Source organism: Chiloscyllium plagiosum, chromosome 30 (assembly GCF_004010195.1).
Source record: "Chiloscyllium plagiosum isolate BGI_BamShark_2017 chromosome 30, ASM401019v2, whole genome shotgun sequence".
Lineage (NCBI taxonomy): Eukaryota > Metazoa > Chordata > Chondrichthyes > Orectolobiformes > Hemiscylliidae > Chiloscyllium > Chiloscyllium plagiosum.
Window position 1 is genome coordinate 15,113,324 of NC_057739.1, and position 24,634 is coordinate 15,137,957.

A 24,634-nucleotide genomic window follows, 5' to 3' on the forward strand; every position below is an offset into this window, starting at 1 on the left:
GACTTGTTGGGCCGAAGGGCCTGTTTCCACACTGTAAGTAATCTAATCTAATCTAATCAAACCCCTCCGACCTATCACCTTCTCCATCACCTTCATCTACCTATTACATTCTCAGCTACCTACCCTCCAACCCCATGCCCTTTCCATTTATCTCTCAGCCCCCTGGCCCACAAGCCTATTCCTGATGAAGGGGGTTTTGCCCGAAACATCGATTTTCCTGCTCCTCAGATGCTGCCTGACCTGCTGTGCTTTTCCAACTCCACACTCTTGATGACTGACTTTGTGAACTGTTGGGAATTAGTTACTTTTGATGTACAACCCCAGCTACTGAATCCACCCAGACTACTGTCAGGAGTCAAACATCATCTTTCTCTGCAATGCAGCTCTCAATACAAGGTAAAAACGAGGACTGCAGATGCTGGAAACCCGAGTCTGGATTAGAGTGGTACTGGAAAAGCAGGTCAGGCAGCATCCAAGGAGCAGGAAAATCAATGTTTCGGGCAAAAGCCCTTCATCAGGAATGGAGGCAGGAAGCCTGCAGGGTAGAGAGATAAATGGCAGGAAGCCTGCAGGGTGGAGAGATATCTCTGCACCCTGCAGGCTTCCTGCTTCTATTCCTGATGAAGGGCTTTTGCCCGAAACATCGATTTTCCTGCTCCTTGGTTGCTACCTGACCTGCTATGCTTTTCCAGCGCCACCCTGATCCAGCTCTCAATACAAGCCAAATATAAATGATGACAATTATTCGGTTATTATTTGTACAAGTACACCATTCTTTTTCACTATATTGCTCTTCGAGTTGAGAGTGAGAGGATTGAGTGAGTCGTGTCATGTTTGACTTTTAGGCCAAATGCACAAATAAGTAATCCAGTCTATTTAAATATGTGGAAGGTTGCTATTGACCATGCACTCAGGAGTTGAGAATTATACATATCTTCCATTTCAAAAACACATTGATCACGGAGAACAAGGGAAGAGAACAAAAGGTTTCAGTTATGCTCTTTGTGCGTAGCACTAATTTGGATTTTAAAATGTGACCAGCATATCTATTTCTGTGTTGTTGGTTTGCTTGTTACATGGGGTATTATTACAGAAAACATCTTTCTGTTGACAGAGGAACACTAATAGCCCGTAGCTTCGCAACAATTTTCAGGACTTTGCTGTCTTCAAAGCAGGAGAATGCATCATGTTCTCCAGATTTGTGTTTGCCTGAATAATAATGGTAATAGTTGTGGTTATCTTTTTATTTAAAATGGATGCAATCTTAATAGTCATTTGTTGAGAGGCTTTTATGTTGAGAGGCTCTGACATAAGTCGAATATAATTCGTATTACTCCATTATCTCTGTTACCTTTCTTTAATTTTTCTGTGTTCCAACTGGTTGCCTCAAGTCACTCTTGATAGTTGTGAGAGACTTCAAAACTCAGGTTCACCTCTGACTTAGCTAGAACTGAGCTTTGACTGAGTATGAACTACATTATATCCTATAACCTTTGTCTAGAAAGATTAAGATATGCCAAAATATTTCAGGTTTATCTTAATATATGGACTTCCAGCATTTTGGATTTACTTGTTCTTATCATTATTCTATTCACTCTTGATAAAAGCTTTGTTTCTTCATGGCAATCATGACTTCTCTTTTCGCCTTTTGTTCCATCACATTCTTGTCATTTAACCTCCCCCATCCTCTACACTCCCGCAGACCATCCCTTCTGTTCTTCTTTCTGCTGTCTTCTTTTAATGGCATGAAATCCATCCCATTTCTTATTTCCTCCAGTTTAGAAGGTCAAAACATTTAACTCAAAATATTAGCTCTAATCCACTCTCTGTACAATGCTCAACCTACTGACTAGATGAGGGGGAGGTGTCGGTGTATGGCTAATATGGCTTGATCTTGACATCCAGATTGACACTTTATAGGCAAAGCTCAAATTGCATTATGGGACAGGATGAAATTTAAATTTAATTAGTAAATCTGGAATTAAAAGGTAATCTTATGGTGGCCAGTGAATGAATAAGTTCCAATATGTTCCGTTGTCACTTGTTGCTTCGCCTGTCTTCATATTTGTTGGCTAACTCCTCTGTGTTCAATCCTTTCAATTTCTTTGCTTCTTGCCAATTCTATTCTCTGACAAGTCGCATTCCATTCTGCTAAATTACATCCCATTGATTGTTGATGTGCACTGTAGACATTAAACATCTGAAAATTGGCTTGAGTGGCAGAGGAGATTGATGGTAAAATGGGTTGCTAATTTTTCTCTCTGCTTGATTTTATTTTCTAAATGTACAAAGTACTCCTCACAGTTTTAGTGCTTGAGAATGTTTATTGTCAAAGAGCATCATCAAAACTTACATTCATTGATATTTTTTACAAACGGTCCTAATGGATAGGGAAAATAGCATTTATACTCTGTTGGAAGATAATACTGATTGGTCGGGGTGAGGTTATGGAGAATGGCTAACAGGAGATTTGATTCCACAGTTGGAAAACATTTCTGGAATAATACCATGTATGCTAAGGATTACATTGAAAGCCAATTTAAGATTCAGACAGGCTCACAAATACTAGAAGCTACATCCATTAATACACAAGCCCCTATTCTTTGTTAACAGACAGAGCATGTACACTGGCTCTACTCAACAAACCAAGAGACAGCTATTCTCTGGTTCATTTCCCAGCACAGTCAAACTCAATCTGCCTGACTCAAGTTCCAGTTTTTGTTTAATAACGAATTATAATGTAACAGGGGGGGGTAGGGTGCAAAGTGGCAAGGTGGGTAGATAAATGAAATATGACCCAACGATGGTGGATTAGTTTAGATCTGGGAAGATTCAGGTTAAGCTGGGAGAAGGGAGTTGAAGCTGGGTTGAGTTTAGTTGGGTTTAGGGATGTCAGGTGGCATTAGGACCGGATGGTGGATGTGGAAGTTTGGTCATGCCTGGCAGGGGGGCTGAGGTCAGTGGTTGTCGGGTGCCAGCTCTCTGCTCCAGTTGGAAACTGGTATGGGCGGCACGGTGGCACAGTGGTTAGCACTGCTGCCTCACAGCGCCAGAGACCTGGGTTCAATTCCCGCCTCAGGCGACTGACTGTGTGGAGTTTCTCCCCGTGCCACCGTGGGTTTCCTCCAGGTGCTCCGGTTTCCTCCCACAGTCCAAAGATGTGCAGGTCAGGTGAATTGGCCATGCTAAATTGCCCATAGTGTTAGGTAAGGGGTAAATGTAGGGGTATGGATGGGTTGCGCTTCGGCGGGTTGGTGTGGACTTGTTGGGCCAAAGGGCCTGTTTCCGCACTGTAAAGTAATATAATCTAAAAAAATCTAAGGGTGGGGACAGTCAGGTTTATTCTGGACGGGGCAGGTGGTCAGTTCAGTCCAGCCAGAGGCTGTGGAATAAGTTTAGGAGAGGTGGCATTGGGTGGGCCTGCCCACGTGGAGGGGGGTTGCGTGTCACGGATGAGGATGTTGGGTTCTGAGGAGCGGCTGGGTCAGAGTATTGGGTGCATTAGGATTTTGGAGAGATGTAGTTGGGACTGAGTAAGGTAAGTATGGGGCATGTTGAATAGTTACTCAGGAGTTACTCTGTATATTTAATTGTCTCACTGTTGCTGAGGAATTATTTCGCTTAATCTCATCAAAACCCTCTGAAGTCTGAATCAAATCGACACTTTCAGAGGGCTCCAGGTAGAGAGGAGGTGTCGAGCAGAAAATTCAATTTTCCAGGAAATTACTTAGACTATAGAATTAGACTATAGCATTAGACTATAGAATCCACATGAATTCCATGCCCTGCTCCCATTTACACTGGAATAATGACAGTGTCTGGCCAGTGGAAAACTTGGACCATTTCTTTTTCTGAACTTGAGTCTCTATAACATTATTTGGAATAAAGGGTGCAACTTTGGTTTGCTGTTTGTATTAGGAACCTTTCAAATGATTTTGTGTCCACATTGCTTTTATTTTTAAATTGTCTCTTTTGTGCAATAAACCTGTGTTCTTCATTAAAAACATCTGTAGCCCTGTGTAAATATACTTCAGTTGCTGACCTTCATATTAAATAACTGAAAGAAAATATTAACCATATGCTGTAGGAATTCAGCTTTCGTTCTGGGATTTGGCTTGTCCAATATGACCATCAGCCAGGTTCATATCACTGTCTTTATCATGGTTGACTGTACCGCCATCCTCCAGTGCATCTTTCTCATCACCTCGCTGAGACTACATTTCTGCTACTATTCCTATCTTGTGAATTGTTGCCATCTTCAGTGGCTTCTCTTTCTGCCCTCCCCCATTACCTCGGAATCTGACATTATCCACATCTTACTTGCCATCCATCTGCTATTCCTCAGTGGCATCACCTGAAATCAAGGCTCTGTTTCCACATTTACATTTAAGAAACCCAGATCTAACTCACCACCTTCCTCCTTCCTGCCCTATGTCGAAATGCTGTAGTCAGCCTGCTTGTGCAATGTCAGTGTTGGATGAGCAGAAATTTCCTTGAAATAAATGTAATGAAGACTACCCTTTTCCCCCCCATCTCTGTGACAAACTGTGTTCCCCAGCTACTCCCTGGCAACTGTCTGAGCTGTACCTGGCTCTTAGCAATGTTAACACCTTATGTGACTTTGCGATGAGTTTTTGACCATCGACTCTACAAACCCCATCCTTGGGAGCTTGATGTTATCCAAAACACTTTTCCCCTGTCTTAACTTGCACAAAGTACCAATAACGTTTCCACCAAGTTACAGGACTGTACAGCCAGAAGCATCCCTGTGGTTTGAGCACAAGTAAACAATTCATGTTTACTTTTGTGCGGCTGCACTATTTTAAAGAGTGCGCAGTGTGAAAATAATGTAAGGGTAACAGTGTCGATCACCTCTGAAATCATTGGTTTACAGTGGCTTATGATTAAACTGTGACTCAATTTTAAAGTCTCACAATTGTTTTTGTAACCCTTTTTTGACCTGGTGTCTGTATCTCTTTAATTTCTTTTGATCCCAACACCTTCTGAGATATCCTCAGTCCCCTAATTATGGCCTCCAGAGCATTCCTAATTTTAATTGTTGCACTATTGGCAGTTATGTCTTCAGCTGCAAGGACTCTAAATGCTGGAATTCCCTCCTTAAACATTTCATGTCCCTACCTCTATTTCATGTGCATTTTTGACAAAGCTTTATCTTGTCGACCCTAATACCGCCTATAATTTCTTATGTGTCTTGGTATCAAATTTCCCTTTCGTGTTCCTGTTAAGTTGCTTGTACATTTTAATTGCTACATAAATGTGATATACAACTACATAAATGCAAGTTTCTGTTTTTGCTACTGTTGTTTCACTTCTAGTGATTTTCATTGTGTTATTAAATTATTGATAAAATAAACTATTGTGCACATATTTGCAACTTGTTTTTTTACTGTTTGCATAACTTATTCTTCAAGTTTTTTGATTTTGAACAGACCCTTTTTGTTATACAAAGCCAATGATAAATGTCAGAATTATAATTCAGTAGAGGACCAAGGTGAATACAGAGTAGATGGGAGAAGTAAGGAAAAGATGGAGTCTAAAAATAAATTAGAGGCCAGTCTAAAATGGAATATGAGGTTTTTATAAAGATGTGATGAGTTAAAATCTAATTATGGAAAGCCAAGATTGACGATGGATTAGAAACATTAATCTAATGGACATGGCTATTTGATTCTTATCATGGTGATAAAAATGGTCTATTGATTTTCAATTTCCATCATTTGTTTTTAATACCTGGGACATTTCAAAGACTTAGATGGTTTTAAGAAAGGAAAAGTACTGAGTTAAGAGAGCCCAAAATGTCACCTGACCAGGTTGAGCCAAGTTCATGAAAACTTCATGAGATGATCCAGTCTAAACTAAACTTAACATTCATCCAATATATGAGACCAGCCATTCAAAATGGTTTCTCCTCTATGATGTATAAGTTTCTGGACGTTTTACTTTTTGAGATGAAAGTCATTTGCAAATTATCTAGCTTGGGAAAAACAATGAGATGAGAGATGGGAATAAATAAAGAAAATGTATTTCAGGCATCAGCCTTTAGAGCAGATCAGAGAGGAGAAAATTGATTCATAATAACAGAACTGGTAGGCTTGTTAACTCTCACACTCACAATAAACATTGCCCAGTGAGAAACAAATACAAGAAACATCTATTCACTGAGAACTCAAGGATATTTACAGATTTCACAACTGCTGATAGTCCAATAGGTTTATTTGAAATCACAACCTTTTGGAGCACTGCCCCTTTGTCAGGTGAAGAATTCAGATAAGATAAAATTTATGTGGAGGTGGTTAAACACTTGGCAGCAATCAGAGCAGAGAGATCATTATTCCACCATAAGTCACTGAATGCAATAGATGTTAGTTACAGACTTTAGAAAAACCAAAGACAAACTGGTGACATGGGAAGGCCCCTGGTAAACTTAAAATTGAAATATGTGAAATTTTAGGAGGAAAAATAAAGACTGACAAGAGGTCTAATTTTAAAGGGGAGACAGACCTACAATGTCTACAGACAAGTTTTTGAAGACTAAAGGATGGCTTGAGAATGCTGGAAAAAAATGTATCTTCAGCTTTATAAACAGAGGCATAAAGAGTTTTTTTAAAAGAATGAGCTTTATGCTAAACCCTTATAAAACACTGCAATCCCAGCTGGAGTACTGTGGCTTATTCTGAGTACTACCCAAAGGACATCAAAGGACGGGGAGAAGATACTAGAGTGATTCCAGTGATGCAGGACTTCACTTACATGCAAAGTCCAAAAAACAGAGGTTGTTCTCCTTTAATGCAAGAGAGGAAGTGGCAAGTTGGTAGAGGTATTAAAAATCTTGAGTGGTTTTGATAGCGTAAGGAAGGTGAAACTGTTTCCCTGGCAGAAGGGTCAGGAATCAGAGGCACAGAGTTAACACAGCTACATAGAACAGGAACAGGAGTAGGCCATTCTGTTACTGTTGTCTTGATAGATTTCAAATGACATTCGTGATAAATAAATATCGAAAAGAACTAAAGTCTAACTGTGTAGAATATTAAAGTTTCCTGTTTACTGTGTTGGGTCTAATTGTGAACAATGCTTGCGATTGTGAAGCTGTGAGACCAATTTCTCTTTCAAAATCTGTTGATTTCATGTCACATACAGAATAACATTATTTATTGGGTGCCTCCTTTTATCAGATTCACATTCGAAGATTTATTTTGATTGCAGTACACAAAACACGCTCTGAGGAAGCAACTTTACAATAAGTGTAATATTATGCAAAATATGTTTTCACACTCCAGTCATCTGTTCATGTTTGCTTCCTTACAAACAACATTTCTTGAAGAATTCATGGTTGGCATTTAGAAAGTAAATCCTGCACACATTTATTCACATTTCATGAGACATTTACTGTTCTGAGTTGACTACTTCTCACCATAATGGGGGAAAGCACAATCATGGCAAGAATAGCAATAATTCAAAGACAAGACTATTTGTAATGTAATTCTTGATGCATCTAAATGTAACACAAGGTCTATGGATTTTGTTTGGCTAAAGATTCCTGGTGGGTGCATTTGCAGTCAAGCTAAAATATATAGTACAATGATAACTCAAGGCACAGCCTTTGCTTCCAGTGCTACATTGCAGAGACTTTGTGGTCATGTAATAATCTTTGGGTACTTGACTCCTTTCCATGTTGACTTTATGAAGGGATACTACTTCAAAGATTCAATACAATTCCTTTTTTTTTGTTTGGGAAACGAGACATGGGCAGAAAATGTGACCTTGTTGTTATCACACATGATCAGATGAAGACATTGAAAAAATATACAAACGACTGGCTATACCACTAAAGACTCACTTTTAAATACAGTTTCTGCACTTTCGGAAGTACCTCAAAATCATACCTTTCAACTGTACCTTCTGCCATTCTTGCCTCCCCCCACAACCACCACCATCATGACAAAGATTTTCAATATTCACTTCTTGCTCAGTAACCAGAGCTTGGAATTCACTGAAGGCTACAGAAGGAAAAAAAAAATAGGTTTGCTTTGAAAGTTCTCCAGAGATGGCCTGAACATAATGGCTGATTGGCCTAAATCTTTGCTGTACAGCTCTGTTGATCAGTGTGTTCCCAGCTTAAGGGATACGTTGAGAGCCCAGTCTGTAGACCCACTGTAAAAATTATTTCATAATTCTATCATTCCATCACTTTTTGTATAAACTTTAAAATTTCATCTGCATGCCTTAAGTGAATGTGTAGGGAATCTGGAGTCAGGTCTGTTTCAGTGCAACACTTGAGTGGCAGCTGAAAGTTAGAGAAGAACTGCTTGCAGCTGCCTTGTCAGATATGGTTCATCTCTCTCATTTGAGGGGTCTCCCATCTTTCTGAAGGAGTAGCAGGGACCAGGTCTTCACTGCTGATATGTGCTTATGGCAAGAATCTATTTCATTGATCCCTGACACAGAAAGTGGATATGTCAACCTACTCTACTAAAATAGTGACAGTTTGTGATTCAATATTTAATACCAGTCAGAAATAAAATTGTAGAATGACAGCAACAGCAATTGTATATATTTTTCCACATACCTTTCAGTTCTATTATGTTAAACATGCAAAAATCTCATGCAAAACATTCCCAATTCAATTTTACAATAAGTGATCTTTCTGGATTTCCAGGAATCGTTCGACTAATGCAGTAAATAAATTGACTTAATATAGAGAAGTCAGCTCAGACTTGGGCAGCACGGTGGCGCAGTGGTTAGCAGTGCTGCCTCACAATGCAAGAGACCTGGCTTCAAATCCCGCCTTGGGCAACTGTCTGTGTGAAGTTTGCACATTCTCCCCGTGTCTGCGTGGGTTTCCCCCAGGTGCTCTGGTTTCCTCCCTCAGTATAAAGATGTGCAGGATAGGTGAATTGGCCATGCTAAATTGCCCGTAGTGTTAGGTGAACGGGTAAATGTAGGGAATGGGTCTGGGTGGGTTGCTCTTCAGAGAGTCGGTGTGGACTTGTTGGGCTGAAGGGCCTGTTTCCACACTGTAAGTAACCTAATCTAATCAGCTATTTAATGTATTGAACAATGCAGGTTGTGAAGCTGTGGCTGTGATTGATGTGAAAAAGTGATCTGCACCCACTTTCTCATAGGTTCCAATCCAAATTGCTGACCTATACCAAAATAAACAATAATCAAAACATTCATCATCTCTAACACTTTGCCATTTGATCTTACTGCAGGGCTATTCTTGGCAACACACGCAGAATCTTATAGTTCCAGCTGAACATGCTAGTTTTTGAGGCTTTTAGCAATGCTTTTTACTTTATGTTCACAGGTAATCAAAAGCCCATCATATGTAATAATTTCTACATTTTTAGCTATAATTGTGAAATATCATTGTTTATACGCAAACAACTGTGTAAAAGTAAGTGAACTCTTCATGCTGATTTTTGATTTTAAGGTATGAGTTTTGAAGTTTTAAGGATCGACCAAAGATATTGGTCAACCATCACTTAAAAAATCAGGGGAAGAGAGTGAATGACTTGTTGTTCTTGTGTTCCATTGAGGATGGACACAGAGATTTCCTTTGATTGAGTGTTTAATGTTGCCTTCTTTGTTGAATATTTTTGAGAAATTCTAAGTATAACTTGCTGTTCCTCTAGCCAAGCTGTTCCACAACAGAAAACTCGTATCTACCTGACAGTGTGGAAAATTACTCGGGTATGTGCTGAGCACAAAAAGTAGGATGCATCCAATCTAACCAGCTACCGCACCACCAGTCTACTCTTGATCATTAATAAAGAGATGTAAGGTATCGTCCACAGTGCTATCAATCAGCACTCCTCAGAACTAACCTGCTCAGTGATGCCCAGGGCCAATCAGCTCCTGACCTCATTACAGCCTTGGTTCAAACATGGACAAAAGAGATGAATTCCAGAGAGTGCCAACCCTTGGCATGAAAGGGCCCTAGCAAAACTGGAATCAATAGGTATTGCGGCAATCTCTCCACTGGTTGGAGTCATAGGAAGATGGTTGTGATAATTGGAAATCAGTCATCTCAGTTCCTGGACATCTCTGCAGGAGTTTGTTAGAGTAATGTCCTCAGCTCAACCATCTCCAGCTGCTTCATCAATAACCTTCCTTCCATCATAAGGTCAGAAGTGAGGATGTTCACTGATCATGATTGCACAATTCACAACTCCTCAGATACTGAAGCAGTCCATGTTCAAATGCAACAAGATCTGGACAATATCCAGGCTTGGGCTGATAAGTAGCAAGTAACATTTGCGCAACATAAATGCCAGTCAATGTCCATCTCCAATAAGAAGCAGTTTAACCAACGCTCCTTGACATTCAATGTTACCATCACTGAATCCTCTGCTATCAACATCCTTAGGGTTACCATTTACCAGAAACTCAACTGAACTCACTATATAACACAATGATGATAAGAGTTACTCAGATATTAGGAATACTGCAGTGAGTAACTGACCTCCTGATTCCCAAAACCTGTTCATCATCTACAAGGCCCAGGTCAAGAGTACGAAAGAATATTCCCCACTTGCATGGGTGGGTGCTGCTGCAAAAATACTCAAGAAGCTTGACATCATCCAAGGCAAATCAGCCCACTTGATTGGCACCACACTCACAAGCACCTACTCGCTCCACCACCACTGGTCAGTAACAGCAGTGTGTACTATCTACAAGGTATAATGCAAAAAATCACCAAAGATTCTTAGAAAGCACCATCTAAACCCAAGGCTACTTCCATATCGAAGGACAAGGGTAACGGATATATGTTAACATCACGACCTGCATGTTCCTCTCCAAGCCACGCGCCATCCTGACTTTGACATAAATTGCCATTTCTTCACTGTCGCTGCTGCAAACTCCTGGAGTTCCCTCTCTAACAGCATTGTCGGTCAAGTGGACAGCAGTAGTTCATGAAGGCATCTCACTATCATCTTCTCAAGTGCAACTAGGGATGGGCAATAAATGCTGAACCATTCAGTGGTGCCCATGTCCCACAGTGAATAAAACAAAATTCCCCTGACATCCAATTGATGGTTTCAGTGATTTCTGTTCTTGCTTTGAATGTGGGACTATACACAGACCTGAAAGAAATGTTCTCCATGTGAGGGAGAGAGATTAGTAGCTAATGATATTCTTCATTTGACATGAAATGCATATTGGATGTGGTCCAGTTCCAATTTCTGAACATCATGCAGAAATATAACGCTATAACAATAACTTGTCAACTGTCTTTTGTTCTCAGTTCTTGAAAATTAGGTGCATGTTTGATCTATTTTACAAGGGTAGGTGAATCTTGCCATACTAGGAGAAAGTGAGGACTGCAAATGCTGGAGATCAGAGCTGAAAAATGTGTTGCTGGAAAAGCGCAGCAGGTCAGGCAGCATCCAAGGAGCAGGAGAATCGATGTTTCGGGCATAAGCCCTTTTTCGAATCTTGCCATACGTCAGCCAGATACTGAAGAAAAACAATTTAACTCCTTTTATCATAAACTGTAAAGACATGAAATAGAATGAGGCTCTGAAATGCAAACCTCTGACAGTAAATGACAATAAATTCATCTTTACTGGATATGAGGTACTGCAATCCCAACAGGAGCACAACATGAACAGTATCAGATGGTCTGCCCATTATTGTCAGCAGCTGATATTGATTTTATTTAACTGCAATGGACCCAAACGTCAGGTGTTTGGGTATAATGGGCATTGATTTGATGGTGCCTGTTTTGTGATATCACCCAGAGAAACTTTGACCCCCCAGGTATTTTGTTTATTTTGGCTTTCCAAAGCACTATGCCAATTTCTGATCTTATCCTTTGAGAAATTACTCAACAAATTCTTTTGTAATGACCCTTTTGGAGCCCCATGCATGCTATTGATTACCGTCTTTGTGTCAATGTCAGCATGAGTGACAGGAAAATGTAAAACATTTAATTCAAGAAAAGTGAAAGCCAGTAACCACAGAAAGAGCAAACAAGTAAATCAAGGTCAGAAAAACATAAAGGAGAGGGAGAAAAAAATGGAAGAGAAACAAGCAAGCTATGAATAATAAAATTGATTCCCCAGTGATTTGTTTCATGATTTTCCATCAGAAAGATGTTGTGAAACTTGAAAGGATTCGGAAAAGATTTACAAGGATGTTGCCAGGGTTGGAGGATTTGAGCTATAGGGAGAGGCTGAATAAGCTGGGACTGTTTTTCCTAGAGTTTCGGAGGCTGAGAGGTAACTTAGTAGAGGTTTATAAAATCATGAGGGACATGGATGGGATAAGCAGACAATGTCTTTTCTCTGGGGTAGGGGATTCCAGAATTAGAGGGCATTGGTTCAGGGTGAGAGGTGAAAGATATAAAAGGGACCTAAGGGGCAATTGTTTCATGCAGAGGACGGTGCACATATGGAATGAGCTACAAGAGGATGTGGTGGAGACTGGTACAATTACAACATTTAAATGGCATCTGGGTGGGTACATGAAGAAGGGCTCATGCCCGAAACGTCGATTCTCCTGCTCCTTGGATGCTGCCTGACCTGCTGTGCTTTTCCAGCAACACATTTTCAGCTGGGTACATGAATAGGAAGGGTTTAGAGGGATATGGGCCAAATGCTTGCAAATAAGGATTAGGTTAGGTTAGGATATCTGATCGGCATGGGCAAGTTGGACTGATGGGTCTGCTTCTGTGCTGCACATCTCTATGACTCTACAAGTCAGTGATTTGCTGCGGCAAACAAATATTGGAGCTCAAAGTTTTAAGTCCTAGTCATATCTCTATTAATTAGAGATCCTGTTTGGCTTTGGAGTTACAATAGTTGACCTCCATTTCTCTGTGGGACAAAATGAAAGATAGTCAAGGTTACTGCTCCAGGTCATTATCCAATGGATTCTGCGAAAAATATTCTCTCACAAATATTGAGGATTGAAACTGGATTGCCCTACTACGCTTGAAGCACCTTAGGATAGATAGACTCAGTTTCCATACTCGTTTACATTTTCTTCATGTATGAGCTTGTGTGCAAAGGAACAGGAGAAGGAAATGGCAGCAAGATACAGCCGGGTTAAAGGGCACAAATGAACTCAGATCATCATAGTATGAAACTCAGTTCTTTAGTTTTCCTTTCATTTTGAATAAAATAAAAAGAACTTTTATTCAGCTGATGCTTGTGATACAACTGGTCAGCGAAAAGCAGATGGATGCTCACATGTATTTTGAGAGAAACAGAACATAAATTGTCCAGTTTTATATAAAGTTTTGGCAAGATCATATTTCATATGCTGTGAAATATAGAAAAGAGAAATGGTCAATACTTAGATTGTAACCCCTGGCCAATTATTGGAATATTGTTCCTGCATCTACCCTGCACAGTCCTGTTTGAATTTGAGAGGTTTCTATGAAATAACCGTGCTCCCCATCCTTTCTACCATTCTTCTAAATGCAGCAAATATAAACCAAACTGATTCAACCTCTCCTCATATCTGAGTCCTGCCATCCAAGGTAAGTATCCCGATCCATCATGCCAGTGAGTGGGCATTCACTCTCCTGAACTCCCTGTAACAAGATCATGGCAATGAGTAGGGTTGGATTCTCCTACCTACTCATAAAGTCTCCCATGGAATACTGATCAAGGAAGCAAGAGTCCAAGGCTAAGTCTTGTGTTGGATCTAAAATTGGCCTGGTGGCAGGAAAGAGATGGGAGAAAGATGTCTATGTGACTGGAAGTTTCTTTTGGATGGTGGTGGGGGGCGGAGGAGGTTGCTTTCCACAGGCCTCTGTGCTGGGACCTTTGCTGTTTGTAGTGGTACATTAATGATTTGGATTTAAATATAGGTGCTATGATTGAGAAGTTCACAGATGACATGAAAACTATTTCAGCATAAGTAGTGAGGAGGATAGCTGTAATCTAAAGGAGGAAAATAACAGATTGGTTAGATTGGCAGAGCAGTGGTAATTAGAAATCAACCTGGAAATGGGTGAGAAAGGAAAACTTGGAGAGGGCTAACAAGGTATACAATTCCATCATGAATATAAGGACCCTGGAAAGTATTGAATATCAGATGGACGTTGGCATGCATATCCATAGATCCCTGAAAGGCTTGTGCATAAGGGGATAATGAAGATGAATGGGATACTTGCCATGATTAGATGAGGAATAGAACACAAGGGCAAGGAGATAATGCTGGAACTGTACAAGATACTGGTGGGGCCACAACTGAAGTATTATATGAAGTTCTAGTCAACACCTTATAAGAAGAATGTGATTTCATGAGAGAAGATACAGAATAGATTAACCAGAATGCTGCATGGGCTGGATGCTTTGTGTTATGAGGAAAGATTAGATAGACCATTTATTTTGGAGCACTGAAGGTTCACTGGAACTCAATAGAGGTGGGGAAGGTTATGAGGGGCAACATTATGGATAGGAAGGCATTTTTTTCCCCAATAGCAGAGAAGCCAATAACCAGACAGTGTGGGTTTAAGGTGAGAAGCAAAAATTTAAGAACAGAGTTGAGGGGAAGTTCTTTCCACCCAGAGGATGGTAGGAATCCAGAACTTGGAGCCAGGAAGAATGGGCAAAAGTGAGGACTGCGGATGTTGGAAATCAGAGTCTAGATTAGAGTGGTGCTGGAATCCAGGATGGATCAAGGGCTTTTGCCCAAAATGTCGATTTTCCTACTCCCAGATGCTGCCTGATATGCTGTGCTTTTCCAGCACCAGTCTAATCTAGCCAAGAAGAATGGCTGAGTCAGAAACTTCTGGAACATTGAAACATCTTGGTCAGCAAAGGAATCGGGTTTTTGGGGATAATAGGAATGTGGAAGTTGAAGAGCAAACACATCTTATTGAATGGCAGAGTAGGTTAGCATGGCCGAATGGCCTACTTAGTCATGTTGTGGCTGTGCAGACCATTGGTTAGGCCACTTTTTGAATATTGTGTGCAATTCTGGTCTCCTTCCTATCAGAAAGATGTTGTGAAACTTGAATCAGTTTAGAAAAGATTTACCAAGGGTGTTGCCAGCATTAGAAGATTTGAGCAACAAGGAGAGGTTGAATAGGCTGCGGCTAATTTCCTTGGAGTATCAGAGGTTGAGGGGTGACCTTAAAGAGGTTTATAAAATCATGAGGGGCAAGGATGGGATAAGGAGGCAAAGTCTTTTCCCTAGGCTGGGGGAGTCCAGAACTAGACGGCATAGGTTTAGGGTGAGAGGGAAAGATATAAAAGAGACCTAAGGGGCAACTTTTTCACACAGACAGTGGTACGTGTATGGAATGAGCTACCAGAGGAAGTGGTGGAGGCTGGTACAATTGCAACATTTAAAAGGCATTTGGATGGGTATATGAAGAGGAAGGGTTTGGAGAGATATGGGCCGGGTGCTGGCAGGTGGGACTGGATTGGGTTGGGATATCTGGTTGGCATGGACGGGTTGGACCAAAGGATCTGTTTCCGTGCTGTACATCTCTCTGACTCTATGACTCTACAATTCATATGTATGTTCATGGATTGGATTCAGTTCAAAGGGTAAATGGTGACATAAAGCAATGCTTTCTATTGACTTTCCAATTCTGGGTTCAGAAGGAAATGATCAGCAAAGATTGATGCTCCTAATAGGTATCAGGCACCTATGGACAGCATTTGTGTCAGCTGACAGGACTATCTGCCTCTGCTGTGGTTTATCCCCATGGTTACCCAGCATGTTACCGTGAAAGATTTTAAAGAATTGCACCTTATCAACAAGCTAACAGCACAAAAAAAGTATGAGAAAAAATTGCCAAGGGAACAAAATCGTGTCACAATGATATTTAGAAAATTTAGTGTCATGATCTGCTACGTGCCAAATGCGATGGCCTGCCACAGTACTGGATATTAAATCTAAACATGCTAACATTATTCTTTTCAACACTAAACTGAGCAGACATTGATAATGTTGTATGATCCCTTTTTGGTAATGCTGTCAATTAATTGACAGTGAAGAAATGAATGAAACCAGGCCAGGAGGAACGGGAATTGTAATTACTGCTGCCATATTGCATTCATTTAGTCCTCTGAACTATTGATCTCAGCTTTGCTGTATGATTAAAGTTGGTCAGGAGAAAGAAGCTACATGGTTTCATACTCCACTCTGGGGAAAATTGGTTAATTGCCAAAAGAACAAAAAAAACACTAAGGGTGATGTTTTAATGCTTCCAGATCTGGGGAAGCAATTATGTATTTTATGAGTAAATAAAAATAACCTCAGTACTGCCTGAGATACAGATAATTAGATGAAAAGGATGCTGGCTAGAATATCTCCCTAAATAGTGAACTGCATTGAAGAGTGTATCTCTTTGTTGCTTTTCTTTGCAATTACTTTGAACTGCAATACCCTGTGTGCAATCCTTTTATAAACAGAAGACTATTCATAGCTGTCAAGAAAAGATTTGCAGGACTGTACAAATCTACTATTATGTTTCTATAATCCTTTGCTGTTCAATTAAAGAATGAGGCTTATTCTACAAATACACATATATCAGTTATCTGTAAGAAAGAAAATTGGCAAAATGTTTATTTTGGAACTCAGTAAAAAGACCCATCACAGGAGGTAGTGTTGAACTGCTTAGCACTGGGCTTTTTATTCTTTTGAGGGGTGGATGGAAGAAGGGACAAATGGATTAGCAATCATCTCCTCTTTCACCCCAGAATGTACAATATTTGTATCTTGTATGTCTGCTATTATATATAGAGGAAATTGCATTGAATCTCCAAGTACTTCCAAAGAAGAGATGATGTGAACATGAAAAGAACATTTCAGAATTTATGCTAATAATTGTTAAAATAGAGAGGCCATTTCATGTAGCAATGAGTCAATACACCAATTTAATGTGTTTATCCTAACAGGCATTGATCAGTTTATGTGTGAAGGCCTCCACCAAACATAGTTACTGGCCTGAGGGAGAAGGTAAAGCCTCCAAAAGCTGTTAGAAATTCTACCAAATATTGAGAGAGGAAAAACATAAGAATATCAATACAACATCACAATCTACATGAGTCCTTGATTGTCTGTATTCAGTCAACATACTTACATTTGAAGTATCTCAGCTGTATAGAAACTGAATATAGCTTTCATGAGTATTCAGTTATTAGTATCTGTATATACCAACTTCCTGCACATATTCACTGTTTTTAAAGAAATGCTTATAACTGAAACCTTAAAATATGAGAATTAAGTGAGTTAATTATCTGACCTGAAGATCACAGTATGGTTGTAAATTCTTTTTTTTTTACTTTGTGGACTATCTGCGAGCCATGATGAGGACAATTTTAAGCAACAGGGCAGACCAATGTGTGAAAGATATACACTATTACTTTACAGTTAGGAGAGGGAATAGAGACAAATGGTAAGGAGGGCAAAACATGTGCCACTGCCTTTTCCCACATGCTGTCTTATATGGGTAGAGTGAACAGGATGATGAGTAATAGTGGGAAACAAATTACTGATGGGCTCAGAATTTGTTTTGCATATTTTCAGTTTTTATGATGGCCGTGGTGACCAAGGAATAGGTTCAATTCCAGCCTTGGGCAATTGTGTGGAGTTTGCTTATTTTCCCCATGTCTGCATGGGTTTCCTCCAGGTGCTGCAGTTTCCTCCCACAATCTAAAGATGCACAAATTACGTGAATTGGCCATGCAAAATTGCCCACAGTGTTGCAGGGATGTGCAGGCTCGGTGGGTTAGCCATGGGAAATGCAGTTATGGAGATAGAGTGGGATGATTTTTGACAGTCAGTGCAAACTCAGTGGGCTGAATGGCTTTGATCTGCACTATGGGAATTCTGTGATTCTCTTGGTTGTAAAGCAAACAAGCTGTCTTCTCACTATCATCTGTTTTAAACTATCGTGCAAAGTCAAGATCAACCCCAGTGTGTCAGCTGAGCAATCCTCAGTGTAGGTGGCAGCAGGGAGGAGGAGGGAAAGATTAAAATTGAAACCAAGAAAAAGTCATATTTCTTCACGTCTTCTTTACTCCACAGGGAGGTCTGATTGCTCTGCTGCTGCTCATCCTAATCTTCACCATGGTACTGTATGCGCGGCGGAGATGGTGCAAGCGGAGGCGAGTCCCTCAGAAGAGTGCCAGCACAGAGGCCACCCACGAAATTCATTACATCCCATCTGTGCTGCTGGGACCACAGGCCAGGGACAGCTTTCGTAACTCTCGGATACAGGCCCACAATTCAGTGGTCGGAATGCCAATCCGAGAGACGCCCATTTTGGATGATTATGACTGCGAAGAAGAAGAAAACCAACTTCGCCCTGAAGCACGCAGCCGAGAAGATGACTTTGGAAGTCAGGTGACCCGGACATTGGAGAGCCTGGGGCGGGCAGAAGAGGAGAAACCAAGTTTTGCAGGTTGGGTCTTATTTTTTCTTCTTGTTCTCTCCTTCAATCCAGGAACTCTGTTGAATTTAATGGGATTCATTTAAAACATTGCATAACTCAACTTCTTCTTGTTTTATTCTTTAAAATATTAAATGTAAAAGCATTCATTGAATCTGTTATTTAAAGCCCTCCCATGGTAACACTTTGACAAGTCTTTAATATACAGAAGTGATAACATATCTCATGATCCCAATGTCATTAATAAATGGGGTCCGGTACAAACAGGCTAATTTCAGGTTATCTGTAACTAGCATTTTTTTAAAAAGGGAAAAATGGAGCAAGAAACTGATGTTTGTGTGTAGAATTTCAGTTTTTAACTTTGGGGTAATGTGGCATAAATTATGTCTCGATACACTATGAAGATTGAGGCGCAACATCCTGAAGTAAATAAAACATTAGGTCTATCACCTGTAAAAGCTTGTTCATTGTGAATGACAACCCTCCCTAAAAGTCATTATTAACATGGATTGGAAAATACACATCATTGTTAGGATACATTCAGTCATATTCAACTTGCATGGTGAAATACTTCCCCAGAGACCGGTATCCTATCACCCAGTCACCACTTATTTACACATCGGCAGTCCTTGACTCTGATCCAGCTCCCTCATAGCCAGCTGTCAGAATGAACAGGACCTCTGATACTCCTGTTTATATTTGTCAGCCTTGATTGGACTAGATTAACAGCCCAATCAGGGAACTCATATTCTAAGCGGTTCATCTGGGTGACCTCATTACAGTCACTCCACAGTAGCTGCTGCTCCTTTACCATTGCTATTAGTTAAGAAGCTCAGTATGATTTTCCATCTTGTTGTGCCTCAAGCTCCATGTTATAGTTGGTACCATTAGAGATAATACAATCTCAGTTTCTGAGAGCAATGTAAAAAGGCACTAAATTAATGTTGTGGTTTGGTTAGTTGGTGAATTAATTGTCATGATCCAACTTAGAGTTTTTCTAAAAGCTAATTGTAAGTAGAGCACAAACTATTGCATCTCTATCATATTAACTGACAACAAATTATCTTGTAGTAAGTTGAGACTGAACAGAGTGTACTGGATAGTAAACATCAAAGAGCAACTATTTTTCAGTAAAAGTAAGGATTATGGAACAGAAATTCTGATGAAAACCTGGTTATACTTATATTTTATACATACATATTTACATACATGTATATATATGTATATGCATGTATAATCCTATTGGTTAATATTCACTGATAATTGTCTGCAATTTATGCAAAACTTTCTCCTTACATTTTCGAATCAATCTGTTCAAAGTTGCTATCACAAGTGTGATCCACTTAGGACTTAAACACTGGCTTCTTTGTCCAGAGGAAGGGACACTACCAACAAGCTAAAGAACCCTTCCAAAAGCTTTTTTAAATAGCATATACTGTTGGGTTGATTGCCATTACCTCAACTATTAAATGATATTCTGTCCACAATGCAGTTATCAACCTAAACTTCAGCTACAGATCCAAAGTTGCAAATTCTTTTCACACATAATCATAATACTTCATACATTGTCTCAATTGCTGCTTGTTCTCTCTGCATGTGAGAAGCAGGTTGAGCTGAATAGAATCAGTTTGAATCTTGCGCACAGGTTCAAGCAGAGGCCAAAAGGCCTGATAAAGGCTAAGTATTCAGATAAATCTCAAGAATTGTAAAGGCAATTGCATTCCTGTACTACTTGAGTGCTATTTCAGCACAAACAATGCATCAGGTTTGTGCTTCTGAAACATCAGATAATGCATGTTCCATTATTCCTGCTGAAAAGGAAAGAAACTTCTCTCATACATTCAAGAAAACTGCAAGGTTTGAGTAATCATTCACCGGAGGAGTCTACTATGCAGTTGAATCTTCTAACAGCAATTCATTTAATAGCAAGGTTAAACTGGACAAATAACTTTATTGTCTGGTATAAAGTGTTAGATTTAAGCTGAGCAATAAATTCCAAGGTCAACTCTTACGGCTACCTCATCTTCAGATTGTAAAAGAGCCTGTTTTTACGAAATGTTGGTTGTAAGAAACATGCCTGAAGAAGGGCTTATGCCCGAAACGTCGATTCTCCTGCTCCTTGGATGCTGTCTGGCCTGCTGTGTTTTTCCAGCATCACATTTTTCAACTCTGGTCTCCAGCATCTGTAGTCCTCACTTTCTCCCTGTAAGAAACATGCCAATACTTTATCCATTGGCAACTGATAAATATGCAGAACAAATTGGAAAGAACTATCTTGAGAGAATGGACGTATCACTGGCAGATTTTGCTGTCTATTGCACCCAGGTGGCAATGCCAAGCGCATCCTCAAATTGACCAGAGCTCATCTGTGTTTCAGGATTATGGTTATTTATTCATTTAATATTGCAGGTTTGGGGAACAAAATCAATCATAGCAATGTCTGCCTATACAGGGATCTTCCAGTAGTGAAAGGCATGATAGATTAAATTAATTCTGACCGACAGTATCAGTTCGACAGTGACCAAAAGAAGAAACAATTAGCCTTACCGTGGTGCTTCAGTCCTTTGTTCTTTCATCTGGTGGGTATCTTTAAGGTAATAAATAATCTCTGGATTACTGCCTGAGCTGTGGACAAATTAGCAGAAAGGAAATAAAATTAGTATAATGAATGCATGGCTCCAAGTCTGAGGAGGTAGGAGATGTGGTTTCAGTTTTGCTAGGAACTGACACAAGTATTGGGAAATATGGAGCTGTACCCATGCAATGGTCTACACCTAAACCATGCTGGCTGGTTATTTAGCAAGCCACATAGCTCGGGAAGCTGTGAGGGTTTTAATCCAGTCAGTGAGGACAAGATGTTAAATTCGTTATTTGAAATGTCGAGACAATACAAGAGAGAAAGGCATTTATCTGGGTAGTGGGAAACAGATATTGACAGGAATGGACAGACAATATAAATCTTACTTAATCAACACTTAAGGCTAGAAATTTCAAAAATAATCAAAAGTCAAAACAAAAGACTCTGTATCTGAATCTATATAATATTCAAACCAAACAAAAAAGATGACAGTGTAAGTAGAAATGCATGATTATGACCTGATAGTCATCATATGCATATCATAGCTGTCTGGATGTAAGTTTGCTCGCTGAGCTGGAAGGTTCATTTTTGGATGTTCCCTCACCATACTAGATAGCCTCATTAGTGAGCCTCCGGATGAAGAACTGGTGGTACGGCCTGCTTTCCATTTATGTGTTTAGGTTTCCTTGGGTTGGTGGCGTCATTTCCTGTGGTGACATCATTTCCTGTTCTTTCTTTCAGGGAGTGGTAATTGGGATCCAAGTCAATGTGCTTGTTGATAGAGTTTCGGTTGGAATGCCATGTTTCTAGGAATTCTTGTGCGTGTCTCTGTTTGGCTTGTCCTAGGATGGATGTGTTGTCCCAGTCGAAATGATGTCCTTCCTCATCTGTATGTAAGGATATTAGTGAGAGTGGGTCATGTCTTTTTGTGGCTAGTTGATGTTCGTGTATTGTAGTGGCTAGTTTTCTGTCTGTTTGTCCAATGTAGTGTTTGTTACAGTTCTTGCAAGGTATTTTGTAAATGACGTTAGTTTTGCTTGTTGTCTGTATTGGGCCTTTCAAATTCATTAGCTGCTGCTTTAGTGTGTTGCTGGGTTTGTGGGCTACTATGATGCCAAGAAGTCTGAGTAGTCTGGCAGTCATTGTGTATTCAAGAAGAACAGGTACCCAATGAACACAGTCCGCAGATTTCTTAGCAACAAACCCAAATAAGCAGACAAAACATGTCTAGAAACCCTAGCCACTCTCCCCTACATCAAAGACATCTCAGCAATGACTGCTAGACTACTCAGATCCCTTGCCATCATGGTAGCCCACAAACCCACCAACATACGAAAACACCAGCTAATGAACTTGAAAGATCCCATACAGACAAGAAACAAAACTATTGTCATTTACAAAATACCTTGCAGCAACTGTAACAAATACTACATTGGACAAATAGGCAGAAAACTAGCCACCAGGATACGTGAACATCAACTAGCCACAAAAAGACATGACCCACTCTCACTAGTATTCTGACATACAGTTGAGGAAGGACACTACATTGACTGGGACAACACATCATACTAGGACAAGCCAAACAGAGACACGCATAAGAATTCCTAGAAGCAAGCCATTCCAACTGAAATTCTACCAACAAACACATTGACTTGGATCCCATTTACTAGTCCCTGAGAGAAAGAACAGGAAATTACATCACCAACCCAAGGAAACCTAAACACCTAAATAGAAAATGGGCCATACCACCAGTGCTTCATTCAGAGGTTCGCTGATGATGGTAACTAGCATGGTGACAAAATTCCAGAAAATGAACCTTCCAGCTCAGCGAGCAAACCTACATTCAGAACCTCAACCTGAACTACAAATCTTCTCAAAACTCACTAATATCAGAGCTGTTCCAGTACGGCTACAATACTGCTGTCTTGATGACATTATAGGAATTGCCCAGGTATGTTCTGAACACACAAAGCAGGATATATCCAAACTGGTCAATTACTGCCCCAATCTGCAATCATCTGTAAAGCAAGTGTCATCAATTATGCTATTGAGCTCACTTGCTTCACAATAACTTGCTGTCCAATGCCAGGTGTGGGTCTGCCAAGGCCACTCTGCTCCTAACCGCATTACAGCCTTAATTCAAAAAAGGACAAAAGAGTTGTATTCCACACGTGAGATAAGAGTGACTGACCTTGACATCAAGGCTGCATATAACTGGGTGTTGCATCAAGGAGCCTTGGCAAAACTATAGTCAATGGGAATTGGGGTAGTGGAGTGAGGTTTTCCATTGTTTGGAGTCAATCCTGTGATTGTAGGAGTTCAGGTATCTCCATTCCAAGACACATTATCAGAACTTCTTTGGGTAGTGTCCTTAGTGTCCTTAGTCCAACCATATTCAGATGCTATATCAATGACCTTTCCTCCATTATTAGGTTAGAAGTGGGATGTTTTGTGATGACTACAAAATGTTCAATGCCATTTACGACTAATTTTCATGCTTTCATGGTAAAGATGGAAGTTTTTTTTTGGTTTCTTCTTGCAAGAACAGAAACGAAACTGTGCTAGGGTACTTGAGTCTAAACTATGAAGATTGCAAGCCTATTTGCTTGAGAGATATCATTTGTTTGTATATGGTTTTCACCTTGCAATTTGACCATTGCTGAATCCTCATAAAGAATTGTTTATTTCTCTGCTCTATGAAAGCTATTATTCATTGTTGATCAAGCTGACCTTGTCAGAAGTGAAATACTTTTGGATTTATACAAATGGACACTTTTAGCACAGGAATGCAGTGAATTCCCTAAAGGGTTTTGACTTTCAACTGAAATCGTTAGAAATGTGCTCAGTGCAGTATGGAATCTTTGGCTTAATGGCCCTTGAAAAAGGTAGGGGGGAACATTGGAGATTTGTCTGTTGCCCAAAAAGCGTTTTTCTTTTCCTGCCTGCAACAGTCGCGGACTCACCAACATCAATGGCATTTAAATGGTCATTGGATAAACATATGGATGGTAATGGAATAGTGTAGATTAGACGGGCTTTAGATTGGTTTCACAGGTCAACGCAACATCAAGTGCCGAAGGGCCTGTACGTGCTGTAATGTTCTCTGTTCTTTGTTCTATGGGGTACTTACATAGAAAATGGTAAATGATCTTAGGTGAGCTTCAGCAATGAGTGTCTGCAAGCTGTTTGACTGTGGACACCAACACAGTTCGCTTTACCACAAATGCACTTCCAGCTGATATCACTGGATAGTAATTAGGAGTAGAAATACTGGCTGATGTTTCCTTTTGCTAGTGCAAGGAATACCGAGACCAATTATAGCAGCCTTCCTGCAGTCTTCCTGTGTTCAGTGAGCTCAGGCTACATTTGGGTTTGAATTTGGCCTGACCTTTGCGTTAATATAACAGCAAGAGATTTATTTGAAAAGCAACCAAACCAAGGTGAGATGAGCTGTTGTGTGCTTTCTGAAATCCAATGTTGCAAAAGTAAAAAGTTTCCTCTTTACTCCATCGATTTCTGCACTTGTTCCACATACACAGACTAGCTTCTTCTTTGAATTTGTTCTCTACAGCTTAGATGTGACTCTTTTCAGCTTAGGGTGCGAGATCAGGAATTGGAGAGAATCGTTTGGTTTGCCTAATTTTGAAGTGAAAGATTTTTTGGATTTGATC

General features: G+C 40.1%; 1 protein-coding gene across 1 annotated transcript in view; it reads left to right on the forward strand.

The window, feature by feature from the left end:
* LOC122564758 (astrotactin-2-like) overlaps nucleotides 1-24,634 on the forward strand; it is a 1,559,828-nt gene that overhangs the window by 316,866 nt on the left and 1,218,328 nt on the right. Inside the window, exon 3 of the mRNA XM_043719930.1 lies at nucleotides 18,022-18,397. Within this exon, the coding sequence (XP_043575865.1) occupies nucleotides 18,022-18,397 (376 nt within the window). The remainder of the gene's footprint in view (nucleotides 1-18,021; nucleotides 18,398-24,634) is intronic.